Genomic DNA, 25,159 nt, shown 5'->3' on the forward strand with positions numbered 1-25,159 from the left:
TTTTCGTATTGGGTGATGTGAAATAGATGAACAGTGGAATGAACTGGAGATGCTTTGGAGGTACTGTACCATCTCCTGCTGCCCTGGACTGGTGTGCTGCCCCTCAGGAGGTTTGGCCTCCCAAAGTTACAGGAGTGGGGTAGGATGGAAAGGACGTAGTGAATCTGCTCAAGTAACCTCGTGATGACTGACATCAGGACATAAGTACGTGGGGAGGAAGACTCTTGTGCTGGGGGGGATGTGACCAGCTATATTCCCATCTGCTTCACTGCATGGAAGGAGAGAAAGAGAAGCAGAAAGGAGTAAGTGGTAGCAGTCTCTTTTAGGATTTACAGTTCATTAGTGATTTGGAAATAAAATTGAATCCACCTTTTACCAGAAGCGTGAATTTGCAGATGTAATTCAGAAGTAAGAAATAAATCACTTTTAAATGGAGACTTGATTTTTCTCTTCCATCCACCTCCTGAAAGGTGTTCGAGTACAACAGGCCCTTGCAATTTATTTGCCTGCATAAAAGAAAAAGGTAATTGCGAGTTATATATTTCACCTTGGTAGATATATTGCTAATTCATTAGTCTTGATATTTCTGATCATAGCTGCTTAGTTTACTCCTTTAGAGTGATACACAGAATAAGTAATTTTAACAAAGATGATCTAAAAAGAATGACAGGAAAGCAATGCATCGTATCTTCCTTTGCCTCCAGTCAGATTTCTTCAAACACTGCAGATCAGATAGTACCGAGTGATTAGGTGACTGTGACTCCAGTCCATCTCCAGCAAGGACAGGATCACCAGTAGAGGTTTAAATAGAAATTAGGAAAACATCTCTTCATTGAGAGGGTGATGAGATATTGGAATAGGCTGCCCAGGGAAGTGCTGGAATCACCATCCCTGGAAGTGTTCAAAAGGCATGTGGATGTGGTACTTGGGCATATGGAAAAGGTTTCGTGGTGGGCATGGTGGTGTGGGGGTAATGGTTGGACTTGATGACTGTAGAGGTCTCTTCCAACTTTTTCAGCCTGTTCTATGGTTATGGGCCTCTGCAGCTCCTCTTCCCCCAGACTGTCTGTAGATTGTCACTTTTTTCTTCATTCAGATACTTCTCTTCCTCCCCAGTATTGTGGGTTATTTGTGATTCTTTCTTGGAATATTTGTAGGGTATTAGTGGGAGAAGTTCTGTCGCTCCTAAATAAATTAGAATATTCATTTAAGCATTAAAATATGACTTTTTTTTGCAAATGAGTGTGAAAACCTGGAAAAGCAAAGCGACAACAGAGAAGTAATAGATAATTTCTAGGGTTTGAAGCTTTATCCAACTGACATTAAGAAGAATAAATGAATCCCAAGTACTTATAGACCTTGCCTTCCTAAGATACCTGTATCCTGAGATATCCTTCCTAAGGCAAAGATGGTCCTTATTGTAGATATTAGACATACTCTGTTGTTTTCTGGTCCTTCAAATTGTTGTGTAAAGCTTCTCTGGCATTGCTGGGTAAAGAATATTTTAATTCTATCTATAAAATAATTTTTTTTTGCGCAAGAGGTTTTTTGATATAGGCCTTGTTCTTAGGCAGGAATACATTCCTCATGCTATGGAGACAGGGTTTCTTGTAGCTTTAAAGCGTGTAGCTCAGGAAACAGGTTGTTTATTTGACTTTGGTATGGACACTATGTCTTTTCATTATGAAGTGAGTCATCTTCTCGTTCCGATGCTAGAATGTTTTCTATCCGTACCCACAATGCTTTCCTTTCAAATGAGTTATCAATTAAGCTGTGAGAGTAATTACATTGCTAGCTAGTTGAACTGAAGTATTTCTTACTTTGATGGCAGGGAAAGGAAATAAAGATAGAGGATTGTCAATCCAAGATAGAAATATTTGGATTATTTAGGAGAAAAAAAGCAGTGACCTCGAATGCTTTATTTAAGCCCAACATGAATTTTTCCTACTGAAAAACTGATGCAAAATAGGTAATGTCCAAGGGGAAAGTTGACAGAAAATAAAAACTTCACTTGATGTTTGCAAGTTCATGCACACAGACCTGCCCTTGCCCTCTGGTTATGAGGCTTACTTCATAATTTCTTTCCTGTCAACCTCAGTGAGAAATTGCCTGGTCACAGACAAAGCTGTGTCTGAGATAGGAATATGAGAATATGTTTTTATTTGCTTTGTGAAAAATTTTGTGATTTCCCATTTTCTCTATACTTTTTGGACTTTTCACACCTCTTTCACACCTCTGTAGCTTAACAATACCTTCAAAATGTTTATGCAGTTCCTTTTTAAGAGGGACAAATAGTGAGCCAGTGGATCCACTCTTAATTTTTAGTGGCGTTATTATTTTATCACAGAAATACACATGAGAGAAAAGGAGACTCCCTTATTCTGCTGCTACTTCTCAAGAGCTGATCCTGCCAAATTGTACATAAGGAATTACTACATGTGCTCTTAAAAGTACCCTCTGGGCTCCAGTGTGGTGGAAAGCTGGCTCATATATTTTGTTGTCTACAATACCTATTTAAATTGGCATTTTTAATAAAATCACTATGCTCAGTTAGAATTTAATTGCTAAGCTAAGTGATCATCTGGTATATAAGAGATGAAGATATAGTTAATGTTTTTCTGTTAGAAGGGGAAAGGAAAACATTAGGGGAAAAACATGCAGATCTAGAACATAAAAAGCATTATGTGGCATAAGTAGAACAGTGTGTGTACTAATATTTTGATGGCAGAAGTGGTGCACTGCATATTGTTCTTGGAAGCTCTTGTTTTTAAACTGACTTGCAGAATCACATAAAAAATAAAACGAAGCATACTCAGCTTTGTAGCAGCAAATGTTTGGCTTGTATACTGCAAGATCAGTATAGCAATTGTACAGGCAATTTGCTGTCAGTGTTTCTTTTTTAACAGCTCTTCTTGGGAGATATAAAATGGTACATAAAATGTGAAGATTTATGCATTTTTATTTCTTTCTCATACTATTTTGCAAATTTATTTTCTTAAGGCCTTTGTTTATAGAGTACTATGAAATGTCATCCTGTAAGATCCCTTGCCTGTTAGACTGAAGCTGCTTTTGTAAAATGAAAAGTTCCAAAAACTCTAGGAATTCAAAAGAAGCGTATATTTTTTGTTTCAGCGGATTGGGACATAATCAGTAATGTTCTGCCTTGAAACCTCTGTGCTTTAGAAGGAGATTTGGACCTCCGGGTTTGACATAGGCAATAGTGACAAAATATAAGTGTTCTGCAAAAACTGAAAAATCCATGGACTTCCTTCCATTAATGGAAATCCTCAGAATGGTTTGTAAGGAAATCCCAAGGAAGAGGCCTGGGAGGGTCTGCAAGGTTCCCACAGGGAAGTGGAGCCTGAGGGCTGAGCTGCAGAAGACAGGAGTTTCCGATATTTGTCTGTTCTGCTTTCCATGTCAATCTCTTGGTGACTGGGTTTTATCCAGTTTCCTGAAGTCAAGGATAGAACCTGGGTTTAGAGCCTCTGAGGTGAAATGCATCAAAGTCTCGTTTTTGTCTTATTTCTTAACCAGCTCTGAAGTCAGCTGCTTGTTTTGACTGGCTGTCCTTGAGTACTAACAGGAATGTGACTAAGCAGCACAGCCTTTGAGCCCATTGGTTGTTCTCGTGTAGATCCAATTGGAAGGAAAATTAAATTAGTGCTGTTTATGTTTGAAGAGTGGTGTGAAGCCTTGGAACAATTTTTTTGTTTATTGCCCTGAGCTTTGTCCCTAAGGGAAATGGTAATTCTCGGATGCTGTCTGCTAGGTACAGAATTGAAGAAGTCAACAATTTCAAAATGTTTAAAAAAATTTTCCATCAGACTTTCTGGGTTTTGCAAAGTGAGCTTTGGTTTTAATGAAGTTCAAGATTGGACAAAAAGTATGTAGAAGTTTAATGTATTGTGTCAGGTCCTTCCTTGACACAAATCTTATTTCTCTTTCTGTATTTTTAGGAACACTGAATTCTCAGGTCCTTTCTTAAACCAGCAAGGATTGATATGAGTCAGAGTAACTTTATATCTTTCAAGCAGGTACCCTTGGTTTAAAAAATTGCTTTTAAAGTTATGCTTTTATAGTACCATTTATAAAGTTTGAATTGTCATAGTTACATCATGTGATTTTTAATTTTTTTGCAAACCAGGGAGACATACTACAGCTGTCTTCATATAAACGGTGGATAAATCAGCAGAGTGCTACTTGGATTCTTACATTTCTAAATATGTTAGAAAATTCCATGAGTTACGTGTATTATTTACCAGCTGGGGATTAATTTTTTGAGTCATGCTGCTGAATCTGCATGAATATTAATTTCAGTTGTGGAGATCAAAGATGATTAGATAGGATGTAATAGTGTTGCCTCTTCCCCACTTGGGTACTGCTGCCTACAGAGGACAGAATTCCTTTGTCATACCAGCCTGGTGGACCTGCAGGGAAAGGAGAAAAGAGTTTGAATTGATTCACTGACTTTGAACCAATTATTGACCTCTGATACTCAAATAAGAATAATTGAAGTGGTTTTTTTGTGCCTATGGAGGTGGTCCCACTTTCAAAAGTCCACTTGGCACTGCACCAAGTTCTGGTGGCAATTTCTGAGCTGATGACTTGAACCATTTCAGTGACATGAATTTCTCACACCCAGGGAAAAAATCCAGACTGTCTGCGTGCTTTGCTTCAATGAAATCCTTTAACCTGTTTAATTAAACAGCTGGTAGTGTATTATCCTTTTTATAAGCTATAGTTTCAAACTGACTTTGGAACACTATTTTAAAAATTTTAATTTAAATAAACAGACTATGAGAATGTGAGAGAAGTAATAATTTATATTAACTTCATTCCATTCCACCTCTCTTCTGCTGAAGTTTAAGTCTTGTTCTTGAAATCAGCAGATGATTTTAGAAAGGCTCCAGAATATAGTCTCCTCTTTGCACATATGCTTGCAGTTTTCTTACATGATTTTTCAGAAGATGTGATGAGCCCCCAGAACTGGGCAGTCTCTTTGGAGGAGTGAGAAACTCTCATTTCATACTCAAAGTGATGGCAACATCAGCATCAACGTCCAGCTGCTCTGCCACAAGTAATTTAGTGTGAAAATGCTTGTGCTGAGGGCTGCAATGAGATTCTCTGTCTTATTCAATTTCTATATGGAAATCTTGGCCTTTCAGAACTTCAAAAACCTTTTATATTACTTTTAGAGATATAAGAAATAAAATATTTTTAAATTTCTGCATAATACTCCCAAATAATGTTAGTAATATGGTTAAGAAAATCTTATAAAACAAAATTTGTAGATAATTAGATTTTATCTTATATTTCTAATCCAGGACCTACAGCTGAGTTGCTTAAACATGTGTCTGTGTACATAAGCTCTACTTGCTTTGTGTGAATTTAGATGGATAATTTTTTGCATGTCTGATGTTCAGAAGAGGCAACTGAAATGTTCTGGATGAAGCTTTTCCAAGTGTCAGAATCCATAGATTATGTATTAGTTTTCTTTGTCCTGATTTACTTCATTCAAATCCATTATCAAAGCAGAAGTCGTTTATGTTGAACAGCAAATTAATAGATTCACTTAGAGGTGATTACTTCTAAATGCAGATTGCTTCTAAATGTAAATTACTTTAAATGCAAACACTTCTCACAAGTGTTCTAGGTAACATGAGAAAATAAGTTTTACAAAGTCTGGATGGAGCTATTTTTCCTTATTAGCATCATCTACTGCTTTTTTTTCTGGACATAAAATTGCATTGGATTTGGCATTTATTAACTCCAAAGAATGTGAGAGAGGAACAACAAATAAATTTTTAAGTACATTGAGAGGCAGATTAGTAACTTCTATGTCTGTATTAAGTCAAACACACTGTATGGGGTAGGGACATTGGTCTGTGAGCTCTGTTGAGCTGTCGTTTGCTGCCCAGTCCTGTTTGCAGAGTAGGGAGTATTCTGTCTGAGTTTGCCTTGTGGTATTGGACCTCTAATAAATGAAATGTAGACTGTCCTGAAAAAACATGCCATGTGAAGCCAAAGGAGCTGTTCAAGTTTGGGTGGGCTGCTGATGTCAGAGAGGAATGTGCCCAGTGGTTGTGGGTGAAAAGCAGATTCAGGGAACTGGCTTGTGTTTGTGTTGGCTTGGTGCTCAGACATTCCTCCTCCTCCCCACACCAGTTCCCAGCTATGTTCCTGCCAGTCCTACCAGCTTCCCTAGCAATGTTCCTGGGGGCTTCCTTTTCTGCTCCTATAGAAGCCATACAGAAACACTCCATCAAAGGCTTCATCAAACAAGTTCAGTGTCGTTTTATGTGTTCACTTTGTGCCATTCAAGCTTATACTCAGATGTGGTGACCTGCAAGCTATAGGTAGGGTCTGGAAATACAGAGAAGCATTTAAAAAGAAGTAAAATAGGTTTGCTGGCATGTTAAGCTTTAGGTTTCTCTCCTCATTCATTATTATTTTTTAGTTTTTCTGTTGAGTTTCTTTTCAGTGCATCTTTTTGAAGCTACAACCCTGCGCATGGACAGCCTGACCCTACTTCTCATTGCCCAATAAATTAGTGTACTCAGAGCATCAGTTGTAAAATATCCTGTTTCTTAGTTAAATAACTGCACTGCTTTAAAGGCTTTGGAACAAAAAGCCTTACAGTGTTTCATCGTTCTACCAAAAAAGTCTTCGTGTGGTTTTAACATTAATAACAAGGAGAGATAATTTACCATCTTCTGGCAGATTCCTGGCTTGGCAGATCAGGCTTTGCTCACACAAGAACTCAGGTTACAAATGCCTAGTGGCAGCCAGCCTGTAAAGGAGGTATCTGCAGGGCAGGAGTCCCAGTGGCCTGAGTTTCCCTGGGGATGTGTCCATGCAGGACAGGGCAGCCAGAGCCACACCTTGCTGGGCTGGTGTGGCCCTTGGGTATCCTCTGCCAGATGCTGGCCTGCTGAGCTGGTCTGGAATTCCTCCATGTGGAATTATTGGCTCTGGTAGTGTTGTTGCTGGTGGAGGTGTATCCATGTGCAGCATTTCCAGAGGTGAATGAAACCTTCTGTGTCTCCACTGACAAGTGGCTTTTGTCACCATGGCTTAAATTTTCCTACAGCCCTCTAAATCCTCTGGTGTCAAAAAATGTGTTGTGCTGCAGCATAAAAAATGAATCTTCTTGTTGAAGTCAAGGTACTGTGTTCCTTATGCAGCCTTTAATTAGGAAAATGTGAAAAAATAAATAGCTGTTACAAAAAAGTGCTGACCTACAAGTGGATCCTGTCCTTGAGAAAAATCCATATCTGGAACAGCCTTGGCACGCTTTGTTAGATCAAATTCTGGATTGAGTTTTTCCTTGTTGCTCAGATCAGTCTCTTGTTTTGGAGGGTGTTCCCTGGCGGGTTGCCACCCTCTGTTTAAAGTTCAGCAGAAGTAATTCAGGAGAGGCACGTGTATGTCCTCTGTAAAACATTAGAGGATTTCTAGGATGATAAATCTTGTACACCTGAAAGTATTTACGTTGCAATTTGGGATGCACTGATGCTGTGAAGGTGTGAAGATTAGAGACAATGTTGAAATGATTTTACTAATTTACATGCTCTGTTTGTATGTTTTTTAATGTACAGTTTTAAGGTCATTTAAATGTACAGTTTTCAGGTCATTTAAATGCTCTCTTTGTGTGTTTTTTGATGCATAAGTCTAAAATGTTCCCCTTTTCAGGTGACCATGGCCAGAATCGGGATTGCCGAGGGCCGCTTGAAGGACACGTGTGAAACGATCCTTTTCGCTCTCCGCATGGCCACGTGGAATCAGATTCTGGATCCCTGGGTGTACATTCTTCTCCGGAAGGCTGTTCTCAGAAACCTCTACAAGATCACGAGCGGGTGTTGTGGCGTGCACGTCATAAACTTGCACATGTGGGAGCTCAGCTCCATCAAGAATTCTCTGAAGGTTGCAGCAATATCAGAGTCACCAGGAAGTTCCAAACAGATAAACCTCCAGCCTCTCAGCTCTATGGGACAATAAAGTTTAACTCAGTCGATGAAGAGATGATGGAGGCAACACTCCTACATGGGCAGTACCTTAAAATGAGTTCCAAGGCTCAGTGGTTTGGCATTTGTTTTAAATTGTGAGTGGTTTGCTATTGTTGCTTACCAGTTTGATATTGCTACTCCAAAAGATGCCCTTGAATGTTTTAATTCACTTCAGTACATGGAAGGGAAGAATATCGATGACTTGTAACACTCCCCACCACACCTTTCACCTTAACAGGCATTTTAAAAGTGCAGAAGTGATCTCCAGGGTGATTTTTAAAAGGGGTAGGTTTTTTCCTACCAGAGATGCTGTCAAATCCATTGCAGAGTCACTGTTAAAGTCAAGCATCCTTTCCATCCTTATTCTACCCAATAAGGGTATTCTGTGCTTCTAGGCATTGAATTTACCAATTGTATATATAAAAGACATTTTGCTTGTGCCCATTTTATTACATGATCCACTGTGCTTGGTTCATTGACTTGATCTCTTAATTATTTACTGTTCCATGAATTTTTGGGAGAGCTGCGAACTCTGCATCAGTGTTAGTGTTCCTTTCAAATCACTGACAAAACCTGAGGTTCCCTTTGGGACCAGAGCAGCAGATGAGCTCAGCTTCCTTATAGTTATGTTTTGAGGTGTATTGGTGAGCTTTTAGTCCTCTCAGCAAATTCTGTTGAAACTAACAGGCATAAAGCAGTGGTTAGTCTGTGAAAACAGTGGTTTCCCCCTCCCTCCCGAACTGAAGGATGGTTCTGGAAGCGTTCCCTGGTCACACCTTGCGTGTTGTGAAAATGTGTGTGTGACCACATGAGCACCTCTGCAGGGAACTGCTTTTGGAGCAGGGTTTAGTTTGTGAAAGCAAACTGAATGCTCAGTTTTTGCAGGGTCTGTGTCTGAAGAGCTGAGAGCATTCAATAACTTGGAGGTACCAGAAAATTTTCAGGACAGCTTCACACCGAAGGCCCTTCACCTTTAATGCTGCTAAAAGAAGCTTTGGTTTTTGTGACTGTATGCTGTTCAGAAGCCAAAAATGAGAGATATTGTTTTAAGATAGGTCTATGTTACTTTTACCTACTTGACTTCAAATAACTACATTAGTGAAGTGTTGGTATATTTGAACAAAGTAGTTGAATCAGATTCACTAAGAAGACAGTCTAAGGGACCAAAACTATTCACAGAGTACAAATTCATATTGTATGTGAGAATAGTTTGTAAGTTAGAAAATAAAAACCCAAAAGGTTTAAATATTTCTCTTTTTTTCTTTTTTAATTTTTTAAAGCTATTTCCTTTTTGTTTTAAAAAGGTTGAAAAATAAGTGGGTTAAATAACCCTGTACTAAAATGGCTTTATTTACCCAAGAGAATTTATGTATGTGATTTTTTTCTCAGTCATAGGGCTGATAAATGGTGGACAGATTTGATGATGGTATAAGTTCTGCACTATTGCTTCATGTGAGTTCTGCTGAAATCTGGAAGCATTCAGTCAGTGCTCAACTTGGCTTTTTCATTTCGTAGAATGTGATGTCAGTGTATCTGTTGACATAAATTATTTGTTCCCTATGGAAGATTGTTGTTTTAGCAGCTGCAAAATAATGTTGGTCCGTAAATTGTTGAGATATTTGATTGGTGAATGAAGCTTGAAAATGTTCCATTTTGTTGTGTGAATAAATAAATGTAGCTTGTGTTGTTCACTCTGGTTGGCTTGTAAAACAATAAAGCAAAGTTTATATGTATATGTGAGTTCTTATATTTTGTGTACTGATACACATTGAATGTAAATTGCAAAGCCTCATTAAAGTTACCAAACTGTATCCTGAGAGTTAAGGTGTTTTTTTTGTGTAACCAAAAGATGATCCTGAGTTGTTAAAAATAATCCTTATGACAAAAACCCTCACACTGGATTCAAGCCAACCACTACCATTCCCACATGTGTGAAGGCAGAGAAGAGGCCAGTGAGAATTCAGGTAAGAGGTACCAGTGCTTGCACATGGCCAGGGCAGTTGGTGGTCTGAGGCAGTTCTGATGACTCATGCTTAGAAAATGCAAATAAAATTGGAACTGAGGCAGTTTGGTGCTTAGGATGAAAGTGTTTTTATCCAAGTATCTGCCTGTGTTTCACATACACTATGAATCCTGAAAAATACGAGTTTTGCTGTTGCTATTTTGCCTTGCTCAGTGATGTGATGGCCTGCAGAGGCAGCTCAGGATACAGTCACCCAAGGACCTGTTACCACTGGAAGTGATTGGATTATTATTTCATTTCATCTCATCTCAGAGAAGAGCCAGCAACGTGCTGGGTTGTATGATTAGCTAGTTATATGTTTTATGGAATATGAGATTATTAAAAAAACAGTGGGATGGCTTCACATTAGAATCAGAGTATTGCCCAGGCAGGGAGCAAAGGACAGTCTGCTTAGGGATGTGCTGATGGTCTCTTTAGAAGTTGGCTAACAATGCGAGCAGTCATGAGCTGCCTGTTTACTGCTGGCAATAATTAGAGCCTCCAGAGCAGGCAGGGGTAATAAGTGCTCTGGTGGGAAGAAAGTGAATCTCATTTCTGACTAATGACTGAGGAAATCCTCAGGGTGGGAGAATATTTTAATCTAATTGGGATTTTAAGCAACAGCAGGCTATATAAGGAGGCACTTCATCCTGAAATGAAGTCCTAGACTGGGCTGAACCAACGTGCTGAGGAAAGAAACCATCAGTAACCAGTTGCTCATCACAGGGATTATGCAAATACCTGTAGTTTGTTACCTGGATACAAAGATGGAGAGCAAGGTTCAAGGTCGTTTAGATGTGATTCTTGAGACAAAGGGTCCACCTTGTGGGTTTATTATCAGATTTATGTATATTAAGTGTTTCTATTAGTTTAGTCTGGTATGTGAGCAACAATTTCAGGAATAGCAATATGTACCACTTCTGTAGCCATGGTGATCCTTTAAGACAAGATGGTGGGACCTTTCAGATGTGCCTTACCTGCCAATGCACTGCTCCAGGATGCTACAGGTAACTCAGCACTTCACTGAATAACAGCATAGATTGGAATGAGATTTAATTTTCTTGGGAAAATGCTCAAGTGTCAAGGGAATTTACAATGCCTCTGGTGACTTTTATTGCTTCCTTAAAAAAAATTCAGATGCTTTTCAGTTTTAACTTCTGCGATCTGCCACCATAAAAAATGGAAAAACTGGTCTTTCATTTCAGCAAACAACTTTCCATTAAGGGTTGCTGCATTATATTGAGGAAAGTATTTACTCTTTGAACAGACAATGTTGTCTGCTGAATGTCAGTTAATTTTGATACTTAGGAAATTTTAATACTAATAGTGTAATGCTGTTTCAAAAGTGAGATAAAAGAGGGGCTGTTTAAAATGCATTTTGTGTTCTTGAGATAACCCCAAGTTTACTACTATGGTAAGGAATAGCTGCAAGGAAGAAAACCAATCATGAGTTCCAATACCTCTTGGCTTGTATCTCTGGTGGAAAATATTGCCCATTAAAGCTGTGCTGATTGCTTCAGTAACAACACGCTTTGTATTCTCATAAAAATGACTTTTTATAGGTGTGTTGCTCTTTACCAGTGGCTGCAGCAATGTGGTGAGTGGCGGTGACAGGTATTGTGTGTCTCACAGGTTGTTGTCTTGGACACTGGAGCTGGGCAAACAATGGTTAAATATCATATTTGCTTCTCTGCATGGAACAGCCACTGTCACAACTGGCTTTCTGGTGACCATTAATACATCCAGTTGGATAATTTGGAGGGAGACCTTCTTCTGTTCTAAACAGAGCAATTCAGATTATCAAGTAAACTGCTCTCTCTACACCAAAATGTTTGCTGTTGATTTTGGGATTCAGTTGTTTTGGGACCCCATGCCCTTGGTGGAAGGAGGTCAGGCTAGTGAGCAGGACCTACACTTGCTTATCGTTAGAGATCCTTGGATGTAACTCACAGATTCGTTAACTCATGCTTTCTTCAGGCTTTCCCAAGCTTTCCTGGTTATTCAATTAGATCTCAGGTTTTTTGGTGAAGGCTGAAAAGCAATGACAGTTGCATGTCGTTATCATCTGTTATTGGTTTATCCTTGGTAAGTAGTAATCCATACTTTTTCCGTTTTTCAGTTCACTTTAACAGCGTTTGGGAAATCAAAGTATGTTTGCAGTCTGACCCTTTTGTAGCTGATGCTCTGCTTTTGTGCAGATGGATGCAATACACAGATGTGGTCCACGATTTCTGGCTCAAGTATCTTGAATGCTGTCTCTGAGTACAAAGTTCGTTGGTTTGGGATTTTTTGTTCCTTTAAGCGTTGCCATAGGAAAAAGTTCCATCTGGCTCTGGAGAAATGCAGAAGTGCTTTGTGTTTAGAAGAGGTAGGCAGTGCAATTGAGGAACAGATCTGCTGGTGAAAACGGGGATTTGAGCAGAGCCTGAAAATTGTGCAAACCCTAAACCATTAGGTCTTACTCAGTACAATTTATTCATAAGAAACAGAAAACAAACAAACATAATATTTGCAGCAAGTTACAGGAAGAATTAATAACACAAAAATGCCAAAGGTTGAGTCAATCAGAATTGCTTGCTGTAATAGATCTGACCCTCCTCGTGTGGGGAAAAGCTTCCTGTAAACACTTCAGGAACTCCAAGTGATGATGCTTTAAGAACAAACCCACTTGTCCCTTTCTATTGCCTCCTGTAAACAAAATGACGTCTGAAGTGATTGGACAACGGTTAAATATTAAAAATATAATTTCAAATGTAATTTTAAAAATTGTTTATAATTAGGATAAGGTAAAGAGTGACATAGACATACGAAAGACTTGGTTTCTTAGCAACACATTCATGGAGTCTTTAAAATAAAGTTCTATGGCTGCAGGAATATAAACATGTATCTATCTTGCTGTTTAATTTCAGCACCATGGTTGCAAAATAAATACTTTCTACAGAAGTTTACAAAAATAAATCCACTTCAGTTATTTTTTTTTTTTAAACAACCTTAGTTTCAGTAGGAGGTTGATAAGTTAAAATACTTGAGGCAAAAAATTGTTACAGTAAAACATCTCTATGAAGCAGCTACCCTTTCCAGGAAAATTTATGTTTGTGTACCTAATTTCTTCTGAAGGCAGCAGCAGAAAAATACTTTGAATTCTCTTGTAATTCATAAAAAAGGTATTTGTAATCTGAATCAATTTCTTCTTTGGGTTGCATCTTTCAGTCCTATTTTCACTTCAGACATGCTGAAGGCAGAGCTGTGGGAGGTGAGGGCTCCAGCAGGGGAATGCAGAACAGTTCATGCCAAAGCAGCCTGGTAGCTTAGAGTGGAACTTTTGCAATGCCACTTGGACAAGTGAGAAAGTCTGAATTTAATTTCAGGATTCAAATTTATTTTTATAATTCCTGAAAAGCAGAGGCTTACAATAATTTCTAAGATACCTTTTATGCATGAAGTCCCCCAGATGCCTGAAACATTATGTGCTGTCTGCTGCTCCTGCTCTGTGTGACACAGGCTCAAGAGGAAGATGAAGAAGACATAACTTAAATCCATGATTGCCCAGAACAATTCAACCCCTGCTTTCTAAAATGGTAATTGGACATTCTTCATCTCTGTTGAAGATATTCTGTTTTGTCTTTAAACTGAAGGAGGGAAGATTTAGATTAGATATTGGGAAGAAATTCTTTCCTGTGAGGGTGGTGAGGTACTAGCACAGTCACCCAGTGAAAATGTGGTTGACCCATCCCTGGAAGTGTTCAAGATCAGATTGGATAGGGCTCTGAGTAACCTGGTCTAGTGGAAGATTATTTTTTGTTTCTTGCACAAATTCTCAGCCATGTGTCCCAAATCAGACTTGTCATCAGTGCAGCTAATTCCAGTCTGTGTTTGTGGTTGGTATAACAGAATTTATTGTTGCTGTGCTTATTTTTCTTGCTTGTGCCTTCTGACAAAATCTTTGGTGCACTCTATATTTCTGGTAAGTTTTGCGTGGTTACTCTTCTTGCAGCTCTGTTGCCTGCAACTGTGGGACTTCAGCAGCAATCCCCTTTAGTTTCAACTTTGAGCAGTCCAAACCAAATAACCTCCTTGACTGCACATCCTGAAACATTTAACAGAGCACATTAACGTTGCTCCTTTATTGTTTTACGTCATCTCCTAGAAGAGAATGGTCACTTTTATGAGGATGTGAGGGCAGTATCAAATTTTAAAGAACGTAAAATAAAATATCTCCTTCAGATTTGTCTCCTCCAAATGCACTGAAGTGTTACATGATTTTTTGTGAATATTTTTAACCTGGAGCCACTTTTTATGGCTGTACTGCAGTCCATAGAATCAGACATTTCCAGACTAATAGCATATGGAAGAACAATGGTAAAAGATTTTGGGGAAAAGCTGAAATGAAAAACCCCTCATTTTCTTTCTGAGTAATTTTGAAAATAGTCTAAGGTGTCTGAATCTTACATATAGCACCTTACTGTTCCTCTGCCTCCCTCATTTACAGCCATCATGCAAGGACTTGTGTTGTGCTAATGGCGAGGATTCTTGAGATATGTAGCAAAATCTCCAAGAAACAAATGCTATCACTTTTAAAGTAAAATTACTTGGTTAAGAAGTAATTACAAACTGCATAAGGTCATCACAGCTCATTGTTCTCTACCGCTGTCTGTTTGAGGAGCCAAGTCAAAGCAGCTCCAGGCTGTGCTTGGTGTGGCAGAGCCACAGGTCCCTGGCACCTCTTGGGGAACCCATCCAGTGGGTGTGGGGAGGAACAAATGGCTGGAAGGGAGAAAAGTGGTCTGGATGATTTAGCCTGTAAAGCTGGACAGAAATATCAGTGTTTGTACATTAATCTTCTCTTCCAAGAAATCATTACTCCGCTTGAGGGAGAGACTAATGCTTGCTGTGGTGTATTACTAGTTCAGTTCCATGGAAGCAATAAAACAATTTTTCAGTATTTGTAATGTTTAGTATTATATTTTGTGTGGTTTGCCTACTGCAAGCCTATTCCTCTTGTAACCACTGTCAGAGTTCACACTGACTTTGATGGAATGGTTTTCAGTTGCAGAAGATTTGACAGAGCTGTAGCAAAGCATTCACTGCTTGAAAAAATACTGATACATTTTGAAATTACTTCCTTCTACCAGATAATTTACACCTTGACACAAGATAATTCTACAAAATATCACTCACTGCTTCATTTCACTCCCAAATATATGTTCACATTCCACCATGTTTGGTTGGTGAGTTTCTGCTTCCATAGGTGTCATCTTGGAAAATAGCTCATTTCCCAGGAAACAGTTTACATGCTTCCAGTGATCTGAAGGGAATGCACTATATGATTGGCAAATACATAGAGAACAACCAGGTTTCTCCCCAGAGCCTTTGCAAGGTATTTCAATGAGTTCTGGTTTCAAAGAAAGTAAAAAAAAAAAAAAACCTGCCAAGTGAAAGTTTGCATCATTCATACTTAAAAAGTTACTTTTGTTCTTAAAACATTTTAGGTCATCAAGCATGAACTCTGCTTTTTGCTGTAATTGAGCAGGGGTGGTTCTTCCAGCTTGCATGCCTCTTCTGTATTAAGATTATCCAACTCACTGTAACTAATTTTCGAAGATGGTATTTTTATCAGGGGAAAATGCATCATTGTTGCAGGGATATCCCAATAATGAACTGTTATCAACTGTGTCAAAAAGCTGTACTCGTTTTTGGTCAGCAGTTTGTGCTGTGTATTGTCATGCTAGTGCCGAAATGTCAGCAGTTCATGATAAATGGTCTGAGTTAGGGTGGTAATCTGCAGAAAAATAACATCCTGAGTCAAAGCCTGGATAAGGTTATATGTGAGTGCTGGTGGCTCCTGCCAGTGAGTAATTAGTATTGTAAGGTCACACATACCATGTTTTGCTTAGTTCATTTTTCTTTCTCAGGTATAAAAATTAGAAATGCCATTTTAATTTTAGAGCTGTGAATAACAGGAGACTCAACCCAGGATGTATGTGCCTGTGCACCACACGATTTCCAAAGAAATACAGAATTACAACACATTTGTTTTGTAAAGGTTTAGCAATGAAATAGATTAGGAGTTGCCAGTGATATTCAAAGTTATTATTTGCATGCCTTTTTTATTTGCATACCTAGGAAAGGCTTAGGAAATGTAAGTCAAATGAAGAATTATGTCATACTATTGAAAATACATGTCAAAGTCAGACCTCAGTGCAAGAGTGAGACTTGGGTCCTGGATAATTGTAAGTGAGATCACAGAACATCTGGAAAAATCCTGGGTGACAAAATCAAGCCAATAAGACTTTATAGATTTTTTAAAAAAAGGTAAAACATTTCATTTGAAATACAGTTCTGTAAGAACCTGCTACCCAGAGGGCAGCACTAGTACTGTACTCATTCCTCAGGGAGACTGAGGCCACTTGAGAGTAATAACTAATTATAAATGTTCCTACTTACCTCAAGTCTTACTATGTGCTGTCAGAATAAAGAAATTTCTCAAACAAACCTGTGTGGAAGGTAGGGACAGCTCTTGGGAGCAGATCAGGAATTCCTTATTTACTTGAGGCACTTGGTTTTCCTGCCCCAGATGACTTAATAAAATCATCCTGCAATGTGGTCAGTAATTCCTTGTCAAGGAGTTCACCTAGGGTGTAACAATGTCAGAGGGAGGTGAGTACACAAGAGTAAAAAGTCTACAACAGTTCAAGGGACATTAACATTTTCTGTGGAATGTACTACTGCTACTTTTGTGAATTTGAAGGAAAGTTAAAGAAAGTCTGGGTGATTTTGTGATGGTATTTCTCTGTTATGTTCTACCTGATAGGAGAGAAATATTCTTTTTAATTTCCTTTGTTATGAAAGTGAGACTCCTTTCTGAGGAGACCTCAGTTTCTATAAAACAACATATAGTAACAATGCCCCTTCAAATTAAGATTTATTAAATGCAAATGTTGCCCAACTGGGGATGAATCAATCATTTTTACTCAAATGAAAAAAAGTGTATTGTTAATCATAGTCTTCTACAGAAGAAACTATCACAAAACCATTGCATTAGAAAGAGGAAAAGCTACCCCTAGCACTTTGTTCAGCACTCCTATTGCCAAACTGTCTTATATTTTCTATTTTTTCATCTTTCCTCTATTTTTATGCCTCTTCTCCATTTTAATTGCTTTGTATTTTCGTTGCCACTGGTGGGGATTAATGGCAGGAGTAATGAGATGTGACCCTATTACCCTTCTGGTACACTTTTGTGTCCTAGCTCCTTCTCCCAGCTGTCCATCTCTACTGCTTATCTTTGGGATGATGAAATGCTCATCTTCACTGTTTCGTCCATAAGCAGCAGCAAGATGAATGCACACAGTCTTTCAGAATGAGAAGTGATGTGAAACCACTGAGTTACAGCAGAATAAACAAACTGAGAACCACAATCAGTGAAATGCCCGTGGCAGAGGAGTGAGTGTCCCACGATGCGCGGTTCATGGTGTTCATGGTTCGCGGTGCTCTTTGCACGTGCACGGTTCCTGTGCTCCCAGCCTGTCTGCTCTGCACAGCAAGGAGTACAAAGCCAGGTGTTGTGACTGTCACCTGTTGGAGAATATTTCTGTTTGGAGGGCACATGCTGGACACAAGTAAGTCTCACCTGGGGGAGCATGAAAAGTGCCTGTAGTCCCGTCTCATCCCCTTGCTAGGAGGGCCTGCTTGGCTGAGGGAATCTCAACAGCTTTGCTGCATTTCCCTTGCATTTACCGCAGAGAACTACAGTGAGAGCATGAGGGGAAATGAGGACTGTGCCACTGATTAAAGGATTTTTATGAGCTGTGCTTGCTAACTCTTTTTTTTTCTTCCCCCCGCAGTATTAACAAACATTTATTACTGCTTGCAGACAAAATGAGAAATCATAGTGGTCATGCTCTAAAAATGGATTCTCCAACGTCTTTTCAAATTGTCATAAACTCTGCTACCAGTTTTGAGTGGCTTGTTCTGATCTGGGGATGAGCTCTATTTACTGTGGTGGATTCCATTGCTACCAGCCCACGATGATTCACATCGCAGTCTCTCATGAGTGCCTTGTGCCTGCTGGCTTTGCTTTAATGCCTCAAGTAAACACCACAGCCCACAGCTGCATAGCCTGCCTAGGATAAAATAAATGTGTCAGTGGGGTTAAGACAATGATGCTCACTAATGTCTCTTGTGTGGAAGACAGTATGTTCCAGTTTTGTCATCAGAGGAAAGGAGGGTCCGGGTGAGTTCTTCAGTTATGGTTATAAGGGAAGTTTCTCCTTATCTGGGGAAGAGGAGGGAGTGACCCCATTCCCCCCAGATATATTAATTTATGCTAAACTTGTTCAATACTTGCTAGTAGTTCTGTATGTATGACATACAAGCCACTATTTTACTCTTCACCAAAAGAATTAGGGGGTTGCAGGAAAAAAAATGCAGTCACGGCACTGACTCGACAGGTTTCTGGCTATTTGTGCACCATTAAAAATGTACATTTCTGCCTCTTTGTTTGACTCTGCTCAGGTTTTTTGGCTGGATAGAGTACAATTTATTTATATTTGAAATAATTTTTAATTAAAAATTCCCTATAGTGACAGAGATCTGACAAATACTTATCTTTGAAATGACTCTAAAATTATTATTTTTATAACAAAATCCCATATGCATTAAAAGACTAATCTGACAAGTGTCCTCTTGACACAACATGCCAAAATAGAAAAATAGATCCTTGGTTCTTTAAAATATCCCAAGGCTGTAAATGAGCCCATTAGAAGACTTAATTGTCTTTCATCCAACAACAAAACACAGATGCCTTCTTCAGTGCCCAGACTGGATGTTATGCCAACATCCAAATCTTCATTCCTCCAGACTGCATATTTTCCTAATTTATTCCAAACACTTTGCATGAGAATTGTAACTTAGTTGAATCTTTTGAGCTAATAGTGTTGTGGGACTCTAAGCAGAAGGATAAAACTAGAATTATGGTGTGGGTAGAAGAAACAAGACAGAATGAAGATCTTCTTTAGGCAGCTTTAAGGGATTTTGAAAAATAATGAAAATTAACATTATTATTAAAAAAACCCCTTTGTTTATTTTTAAATATTAGTAATGGGCACAAATTGCTATTCAGTCCCAGCTAAGTAGTATATAATAAAAAAGTTCACTAGAAATTGAAAATTGTAATGTATTACTGTTTTTAATGGTCATATAACCTGTTGTATCGCTGTAGCAAAGTGCCAAGTCTAGGATGTTCCCTAACTGTCCACATTGTTTTTGACTTGTGAGGTGCTGGAATTCTCAGTAAATGTAGAATGAGACACAGTGTTCTGAAAGCACTAGTGAGAATTCCTTTACTAGTTATCTTTTTTTAAAAAATTCTATTTTAATAGAAAAATGTGTCTTGAAATAACCTGAAAGGTGTGATACAGATTTATGTGAAGTGCAACTTCCCATTACGCTTCAGAATTCAAAAAAGGCTGAAACACAGTTTATTTTACTATTTCACTTATTAGGTGGTGTGGAAATTCAACTGCTGTCCTCTGTGTCCATGCCACGTTTTTCTTTTCTTTTCTTTTCTTTTCTTTTCTTTTCTTTTCTTTTCTTTTCTTTTCTTTTCTTTTCTTTTCTTTTCTTTTCTTTTCTTTTCTTTTCTTTTCTTTTCTTTTCTTTTCTTTTCTTTTCTTTTCTTTTCTTTTCTCAAGAAATGTGGCTTTTGATTCTTTTGGACATTTAGGAGTATATTTGGGCACTGAAACCATAGAGATCTTTTTTAATGATGATCACCTCATTTAATGTCATTATTCTCAGTGAGAATATAAAGGGATTTCCTTGCAGGTATATGTCAGTAAATCTACAATTGCTTAATGATACAGCAGTCAAAATAGGCAAAGATGCCCATGTGATTTTAATTTTTAAAATATTATTCAAACTCAGCCACAAAAAGCCCTATGAGCTTTTATATTTGAGAGGCAAAAGTCATGAGGAAATGGAGGACTGTATTTTTAAGTCTCCAGATGCCAGAGAACTCCTTTCACATCCCTCTTCAGTCAAAGTAAGCTGATCTCCTTGTTACCATCACAAGCTGTGGACGCTGTGTGCTATACAGCATGTGTGGTGAATGGAGCAGCATTTATCTCTCATGCCTTGAAAGAAAAACAGCTTGAAATGAAAAAAAAACAAAACAACAAACCCTTGAAAGTAAACTAAGGGAGACCTTGTCTCCCTTGCTTAAGCTGTGTTTAGCTGGGAGGGACAGCCCCATTTGTATAAGAGCAGATTATGAAAATTCAGTCCAAGTTGTGAGAACAGTAAGGAGCTACAAGTGAATCCTTTATCTGCGTGTCATTAGTAAATGCTGACTGCTGCCAGCAGTGTGTGGGCACCTCAGCCACAGCTCCACTTTCTAAAGCATTGACTTGTACTTTATCTGCCTTGGAATAATTTGTTATTTGTTAATTTGAAGGCAAGAAATTACTTATTTGAACCGGTACAATAAAGATAGGTATGTAAGTAGGTATTAATATGCTTTTAAATGGCTATTAAAATGAGGGAAGCATGATTAAATCTGCAGAAAGATTCAGTCTTGGATTTAATTCTGTTCTCCCACTGATAGAAATAAAAAGCATTTAATGGAAAAAGAAAACCACACCACACAATTTAAGGCTATGCCAACATTTCAAGCTCCAGTGTGCAGTGGAGTGATACCTTATCTAAGTTCAAATAATGTAGCAGGAATATCAGGAACAGTGTTCTTGTGCTATGAAGCATTGCAAGGCAGGCAGGCATTTTGTAATGGAATCCAAGGGATAGCCTTGGTTTCATTCAGGAAATTGACTCATAATAAATGTACATGGTTCAAATGAACATTAAAGAAACCGGTATTCCTGTAAAATTGACTAATTTGGTTCTAGCTGAATTAAAATGTTAGAGCTGATAGGTAATCTAAGTCATATCCTACAAATAGTACACAATTATATTACTTAGTAGTAGATTTAATAATTACAAGAGAGATAAGATTTTCTTGCAAGTCTCTTTCATGTAATTTAATACAGACCTCTTGTTAGGTTGGGTTATATGGAGCAGGAATTCTGATCCTGTTTCTAGCTCCAATGACAGAAGAAACCTGCCTGTCTTTGGCTATTTCTTTGCTACAAATATGACATAGCAGTATAATGTTGACTTGAACAGAAAGAGCAGAAATATGGTTTATAAACAGTGGCAGCCAGGCTTGCTGAGCTCATCCATGTTGTCTGTCTTGAGAGCAAGCAGGAAACAGAGCACTGGCACAGCTCAGCACAACTGAGTGAGGATTCACTGGGCAGCAGTGGGGGCAGCAGCTGGCCAGATCTCGAAGGGGGCAGGTGGCTCCCAGCCACTCAGGGTGTTGTCATGAGCAGCTGCAGGGGTCAGGCTCAGGAATGGGATCTCAGTCCTGAGGAAACTCAGTGTAATGTCCCTAATCCCCTGCCCCAGCCCTTTCCTGCTGGGATGGCAGGGGAGGGTGGCTGAGCTGGGCAGGGGCTGGGCCCTTTTGTCTGCTGATGAATTCTCTGTCCCTGAATCCTCACAAGGGATATTCACTGTCTCCAGTGTGCAAGGAGGTGGCAATGAGCCCACCTGTGTGTGATACTCCCTGAGAACTCCAGCGCAACCAGTTGCACTTGCTGAAGTTTGAAACACGAACCTTTTGCTTGAAATAGTCATGTTGGATGGCTTCCTGAAGGGAGTCTTTTTGGGAAAAAAATCAACTAAAATGGTTCAGCTGTCTGTGAAGACAGGACTGGGGAATGATATGTTATTTGGCTCACAGCCGGTGGGAAAAAAAGCTAAGGATTGTTTTGTGGTGCATATGTACATGAACCATAACATTTGGCTGCAAAGGCTGTCTAAATTATTAGGAATTTTCTAATTTCTGACTGCTTAATTTTAAAACCTTCATGTCTTTAACAAAGCTTTTTATTAGTTGCAAATGTGATAAAAAACTTGCCTTCATAAAAAAACTTAATTAATATAAAACCCCATCAGAAATGAACTGAGGGGTACACTAGGCAGAAAATAGAAAGTCTTTCTTAGGGCTGTACCCATTCTGAACTTCTCTGGAATTGCCATGTTTGTGTCTTTCCTGAAGGGAAATATGAAGATCCTGTGATAGGGACAGGTTGTAAGAGAAAGCACAAAGTGTTGGGTGGGAAATGAGGAGGTTTGGAGCACAGGTTAAAGAGCAGCACACAGCTCCTGCTCCTTGGAGTGCTGCTTGCTGGAAGCCTGAACTTCAGGCGTGGTGTAAAAATGGAGGCTGTGGTGTAAAACCACCTTTTCTTTCAACACTGAAAAATAACAGCTTTAACAGGAGAGCCTCCATCACTGAGTCACTCCACTGATGTAGTTACAATGAAGAGGTAAATTGATTTCTATATTTTGGGAGACAAAATTTTTAAGTCAAAGGTACAGTTTGCTTTTTTTGGAAATAAATTTTACTTTTGAGCACAAAAATCTTGCAGCATTTTTTATTGGAGAGGAAATATTTTTTAGTTCTTAAAAAATACACTTTCCTGCTCCCTTTCTTTCTTAGTACTACAGAATGAAGTTTAATCAGATTATACATAGCAAAAATTAGTAATATATGGAAAACTTTGATTTTAGGAAAAAAACTTGTTTTAAACTAACCTCTTCCCCCCCTAAATTTTATCTGCTTTCACATAAGGTACTGCTAGTCCCATATCTGCTAGCAGAAAACTAATGACATGTAATTATTTGTAAATGTTCATATTTTTATCACAGGAATATATACTTTCTTGGGATCATACATCAAGTGATAATGAATATGAAATGTTAAAAATTAATAGCAATGTTGAAGTAGTAAGAGATAAATTAAACATATTTTTCTCTTGAATGGAGTGTGTCTGTACAGAAACAGATGTGCACACAGACAGAGATACGTATAACACGGCATGAAAGTTTTAATTTAAATGAATTGAAGAAAGCTCCAAGCCTGGCCCTTCCCTTTATAATTATTAAAATGGTTTGTATGTCAAGAGAAGGAACACATTCTGTGTGGAACAATTAATTATGTGAAAACAATCTGTGTAAATAAAATACATCAATATAAAAGTGATCGGGTACTTTTATTGCTGCAGAGGGAAGAACAAAACATTTCTGTCCCCTGTAAAAAGGATTCTTATCTGCATCCTTTTAGCCTGATATATTATTATCCTTATCTGAAATAATTTTATTACTTATGCTGTAAGTTCATCTTGGAAGATTGTTTTGACTCTGCACCGATTTCAATTTACCTAATAAATAATTTCATTGTATGCAATTTTGACCATCTTTTTGCTCAGTTATAATTAGGAAATCACATGGGAAATGTGAATCTTTGCCTGTAGTGGTGCAAAGCTTTTCATTGTTCTAAGTCAGTTTTAAATACAGGGAAAGATGATGATGTATTTATTCTTTCCAGCAGTCTGATATCTATTAATTTTGCTACTGTTATTTCTAAATGAAACTGTTTGTTTTCCATTTTGCTGGTTATTTTCAGAGAAAAAAAACCAAACAAACCCTGAACATTAAAATGCTGCAGCTGAAAACCCAAAGCCTTTATCTTATAGGAATTTTGATGCATTTTGAATACTTGTGTGTAACTCTGTAATTCCTTCAGTTAAATGCTGTTTTTCAGGTAAGCCCATGCACAAATAACTTGGACCAGGAGCACTAAGTTTGAATGTGTTTTGCCTCTTTTTGAGATAAGAGGGATGATTATTTCAACTGTTTTTTTTTTCCTGAAAAACATTTTACTGAACATATTGATTTTTTTCTTCTTTCTGAATCAATATTTTAAAATATGATACATTTCCAGCTACGTCTTACCAGATGGCATTGGTTTTCCTTTTAATGTTGTGAGAAGTGGCTTCAGACAATAGGACCAATTAGCAAAGTACTGATGTGTCCAGCTCTCCATTGTGGGATCCCAAAGGATCTCCAAGGGAGTCCACTTGCACTCAGGAGATTGTACAGATAAAAATCCCCATCCCAAACTCAAAACAATTGAGTGTAATTTTCTTTCCCATCTGCATTTATTATCCCAGCAGGATGAAGTTCATAGCTGAACAGATGGAGTCACTAGAAACTATCACCATATCTGTTAGATTATGACAGGGTGGTTAAAGCCCAGCTCTCAGCAAGAAAGACACAAACACTTATGGAGCCAGGGCCCAGTGGGTAACTCTGGTGATGCCTTGGGAGGCTATCTAGAACAGAGACTAGACAGTGTTAAAGGAATAAAGTAGGTATTTATTAAAAAGTGGGGGCAGTAGAAACTTTTTACCCATGAAGAAAGATGGAATCATGAATTCCTGCTCTTGTGGGACCATCAGTTCATCTTGTTTGTTTTGCATCAGTGATAAAATTCCTCACGTGGAGAGGAGCAGCTGAAGTCTGTCTGGGGGATTGCAGGAACAGCTGGAGATGTGCTCTGTGTCTCAGATACTTAAAAAGAGAAAATCAGTTTCTTTTTCCAAAGTCCCGGAAAGGTCTAGAACTGAACAAGAAAACAAGCTGTAGGTCATACTTTCCATCTGATCCGCAGGTTTAATGTGTAAAACAGGAAAGTCCCTCTTCATAAAATTATTCTCAAGCGGGCCATAAGCATATTGTATCATTTTTAGGATGACTGAATAATTCTGAATAAAAACCAACCAACCAACCACTCACCCATCCACATGTTTATGTAAAACAAACCAGAAAAAAATATTTAGGTCTTGTTAATGATCCAGAATATTTTACTAGACCCTGTGTCAACAAATCAAATGAAGGGAGGTTTGGAAATTTGACATAATATGTAAACAGAGCTGTACCAGGGCAGACGGTAAGGAAATAATTTCTTCATCCTTTTTGAAAGAGAATGGGAAAATCCAGTGTAAAATTACTTTAACCTAATTTTATTTTGGTATTCTTTTGCATTGCCTGGAAACGACGTATCCAATATAATTCTGTCTTTGTATAGTGCACATACTGTTCCTGACCAATGCAAGCCAGGTAGGGCCTGGGGAGTCATGTAAGACCTAAAACTTTCCTGACTGTGCATGCCTTCAGGTTTCATGTTTTACAAGATAACTACTATCACCAAGATTATTCACCAAATCTGACTGGGATATGTCACATG

The 25,159-nt window shown here is 38.4% G+C and overlaps 1 protein-coding gene across 7 annotated transcripts in view; it reads left to right on the forward strand.

Annotated features, from left to right (window-relative positions):
• The window catches only part of PTGFR (prostaglandin F receptor), a 37,475-nt gene extending 27,649 nt beyond the window's left edge, over nt 1-9,826 (forward strand). For all 7 annotated transcript variants that reach the window (XM_038144665.1, XM_038144667.1, XM_038144668.1 and 4 more), the window contains exon 3: nt 7,696-9,826. In XM_038144665.1, coding sequence (XP_038000593.1) covers nt 7,696-8,001 — 306 coding nt within the window. In that variant the 3' untranslated portion in view covers nt 8,002-9,826. The remainder of the gene's footprint in view (nt 1-7,695) is intronic.
• Nucleotides 9,827-25,159: the final 15,333 nt, after the last annotated feature.

The sequence above is a fragment of the Motacilla alba genome, chromosome 8 (assembly GCF_015832195.1).
Source record: "Motacilla alba alba isolate MOTALB_02 chromosome 8, Motacilla_alba_V1.0_pri, whole genome shotgun sequence".
Lineage (NCBI taxonomy): Eukaryota > Metazoa > Chordata > Aves > Passeriformes > Motacillidae > Motacilla > Motacilla alba.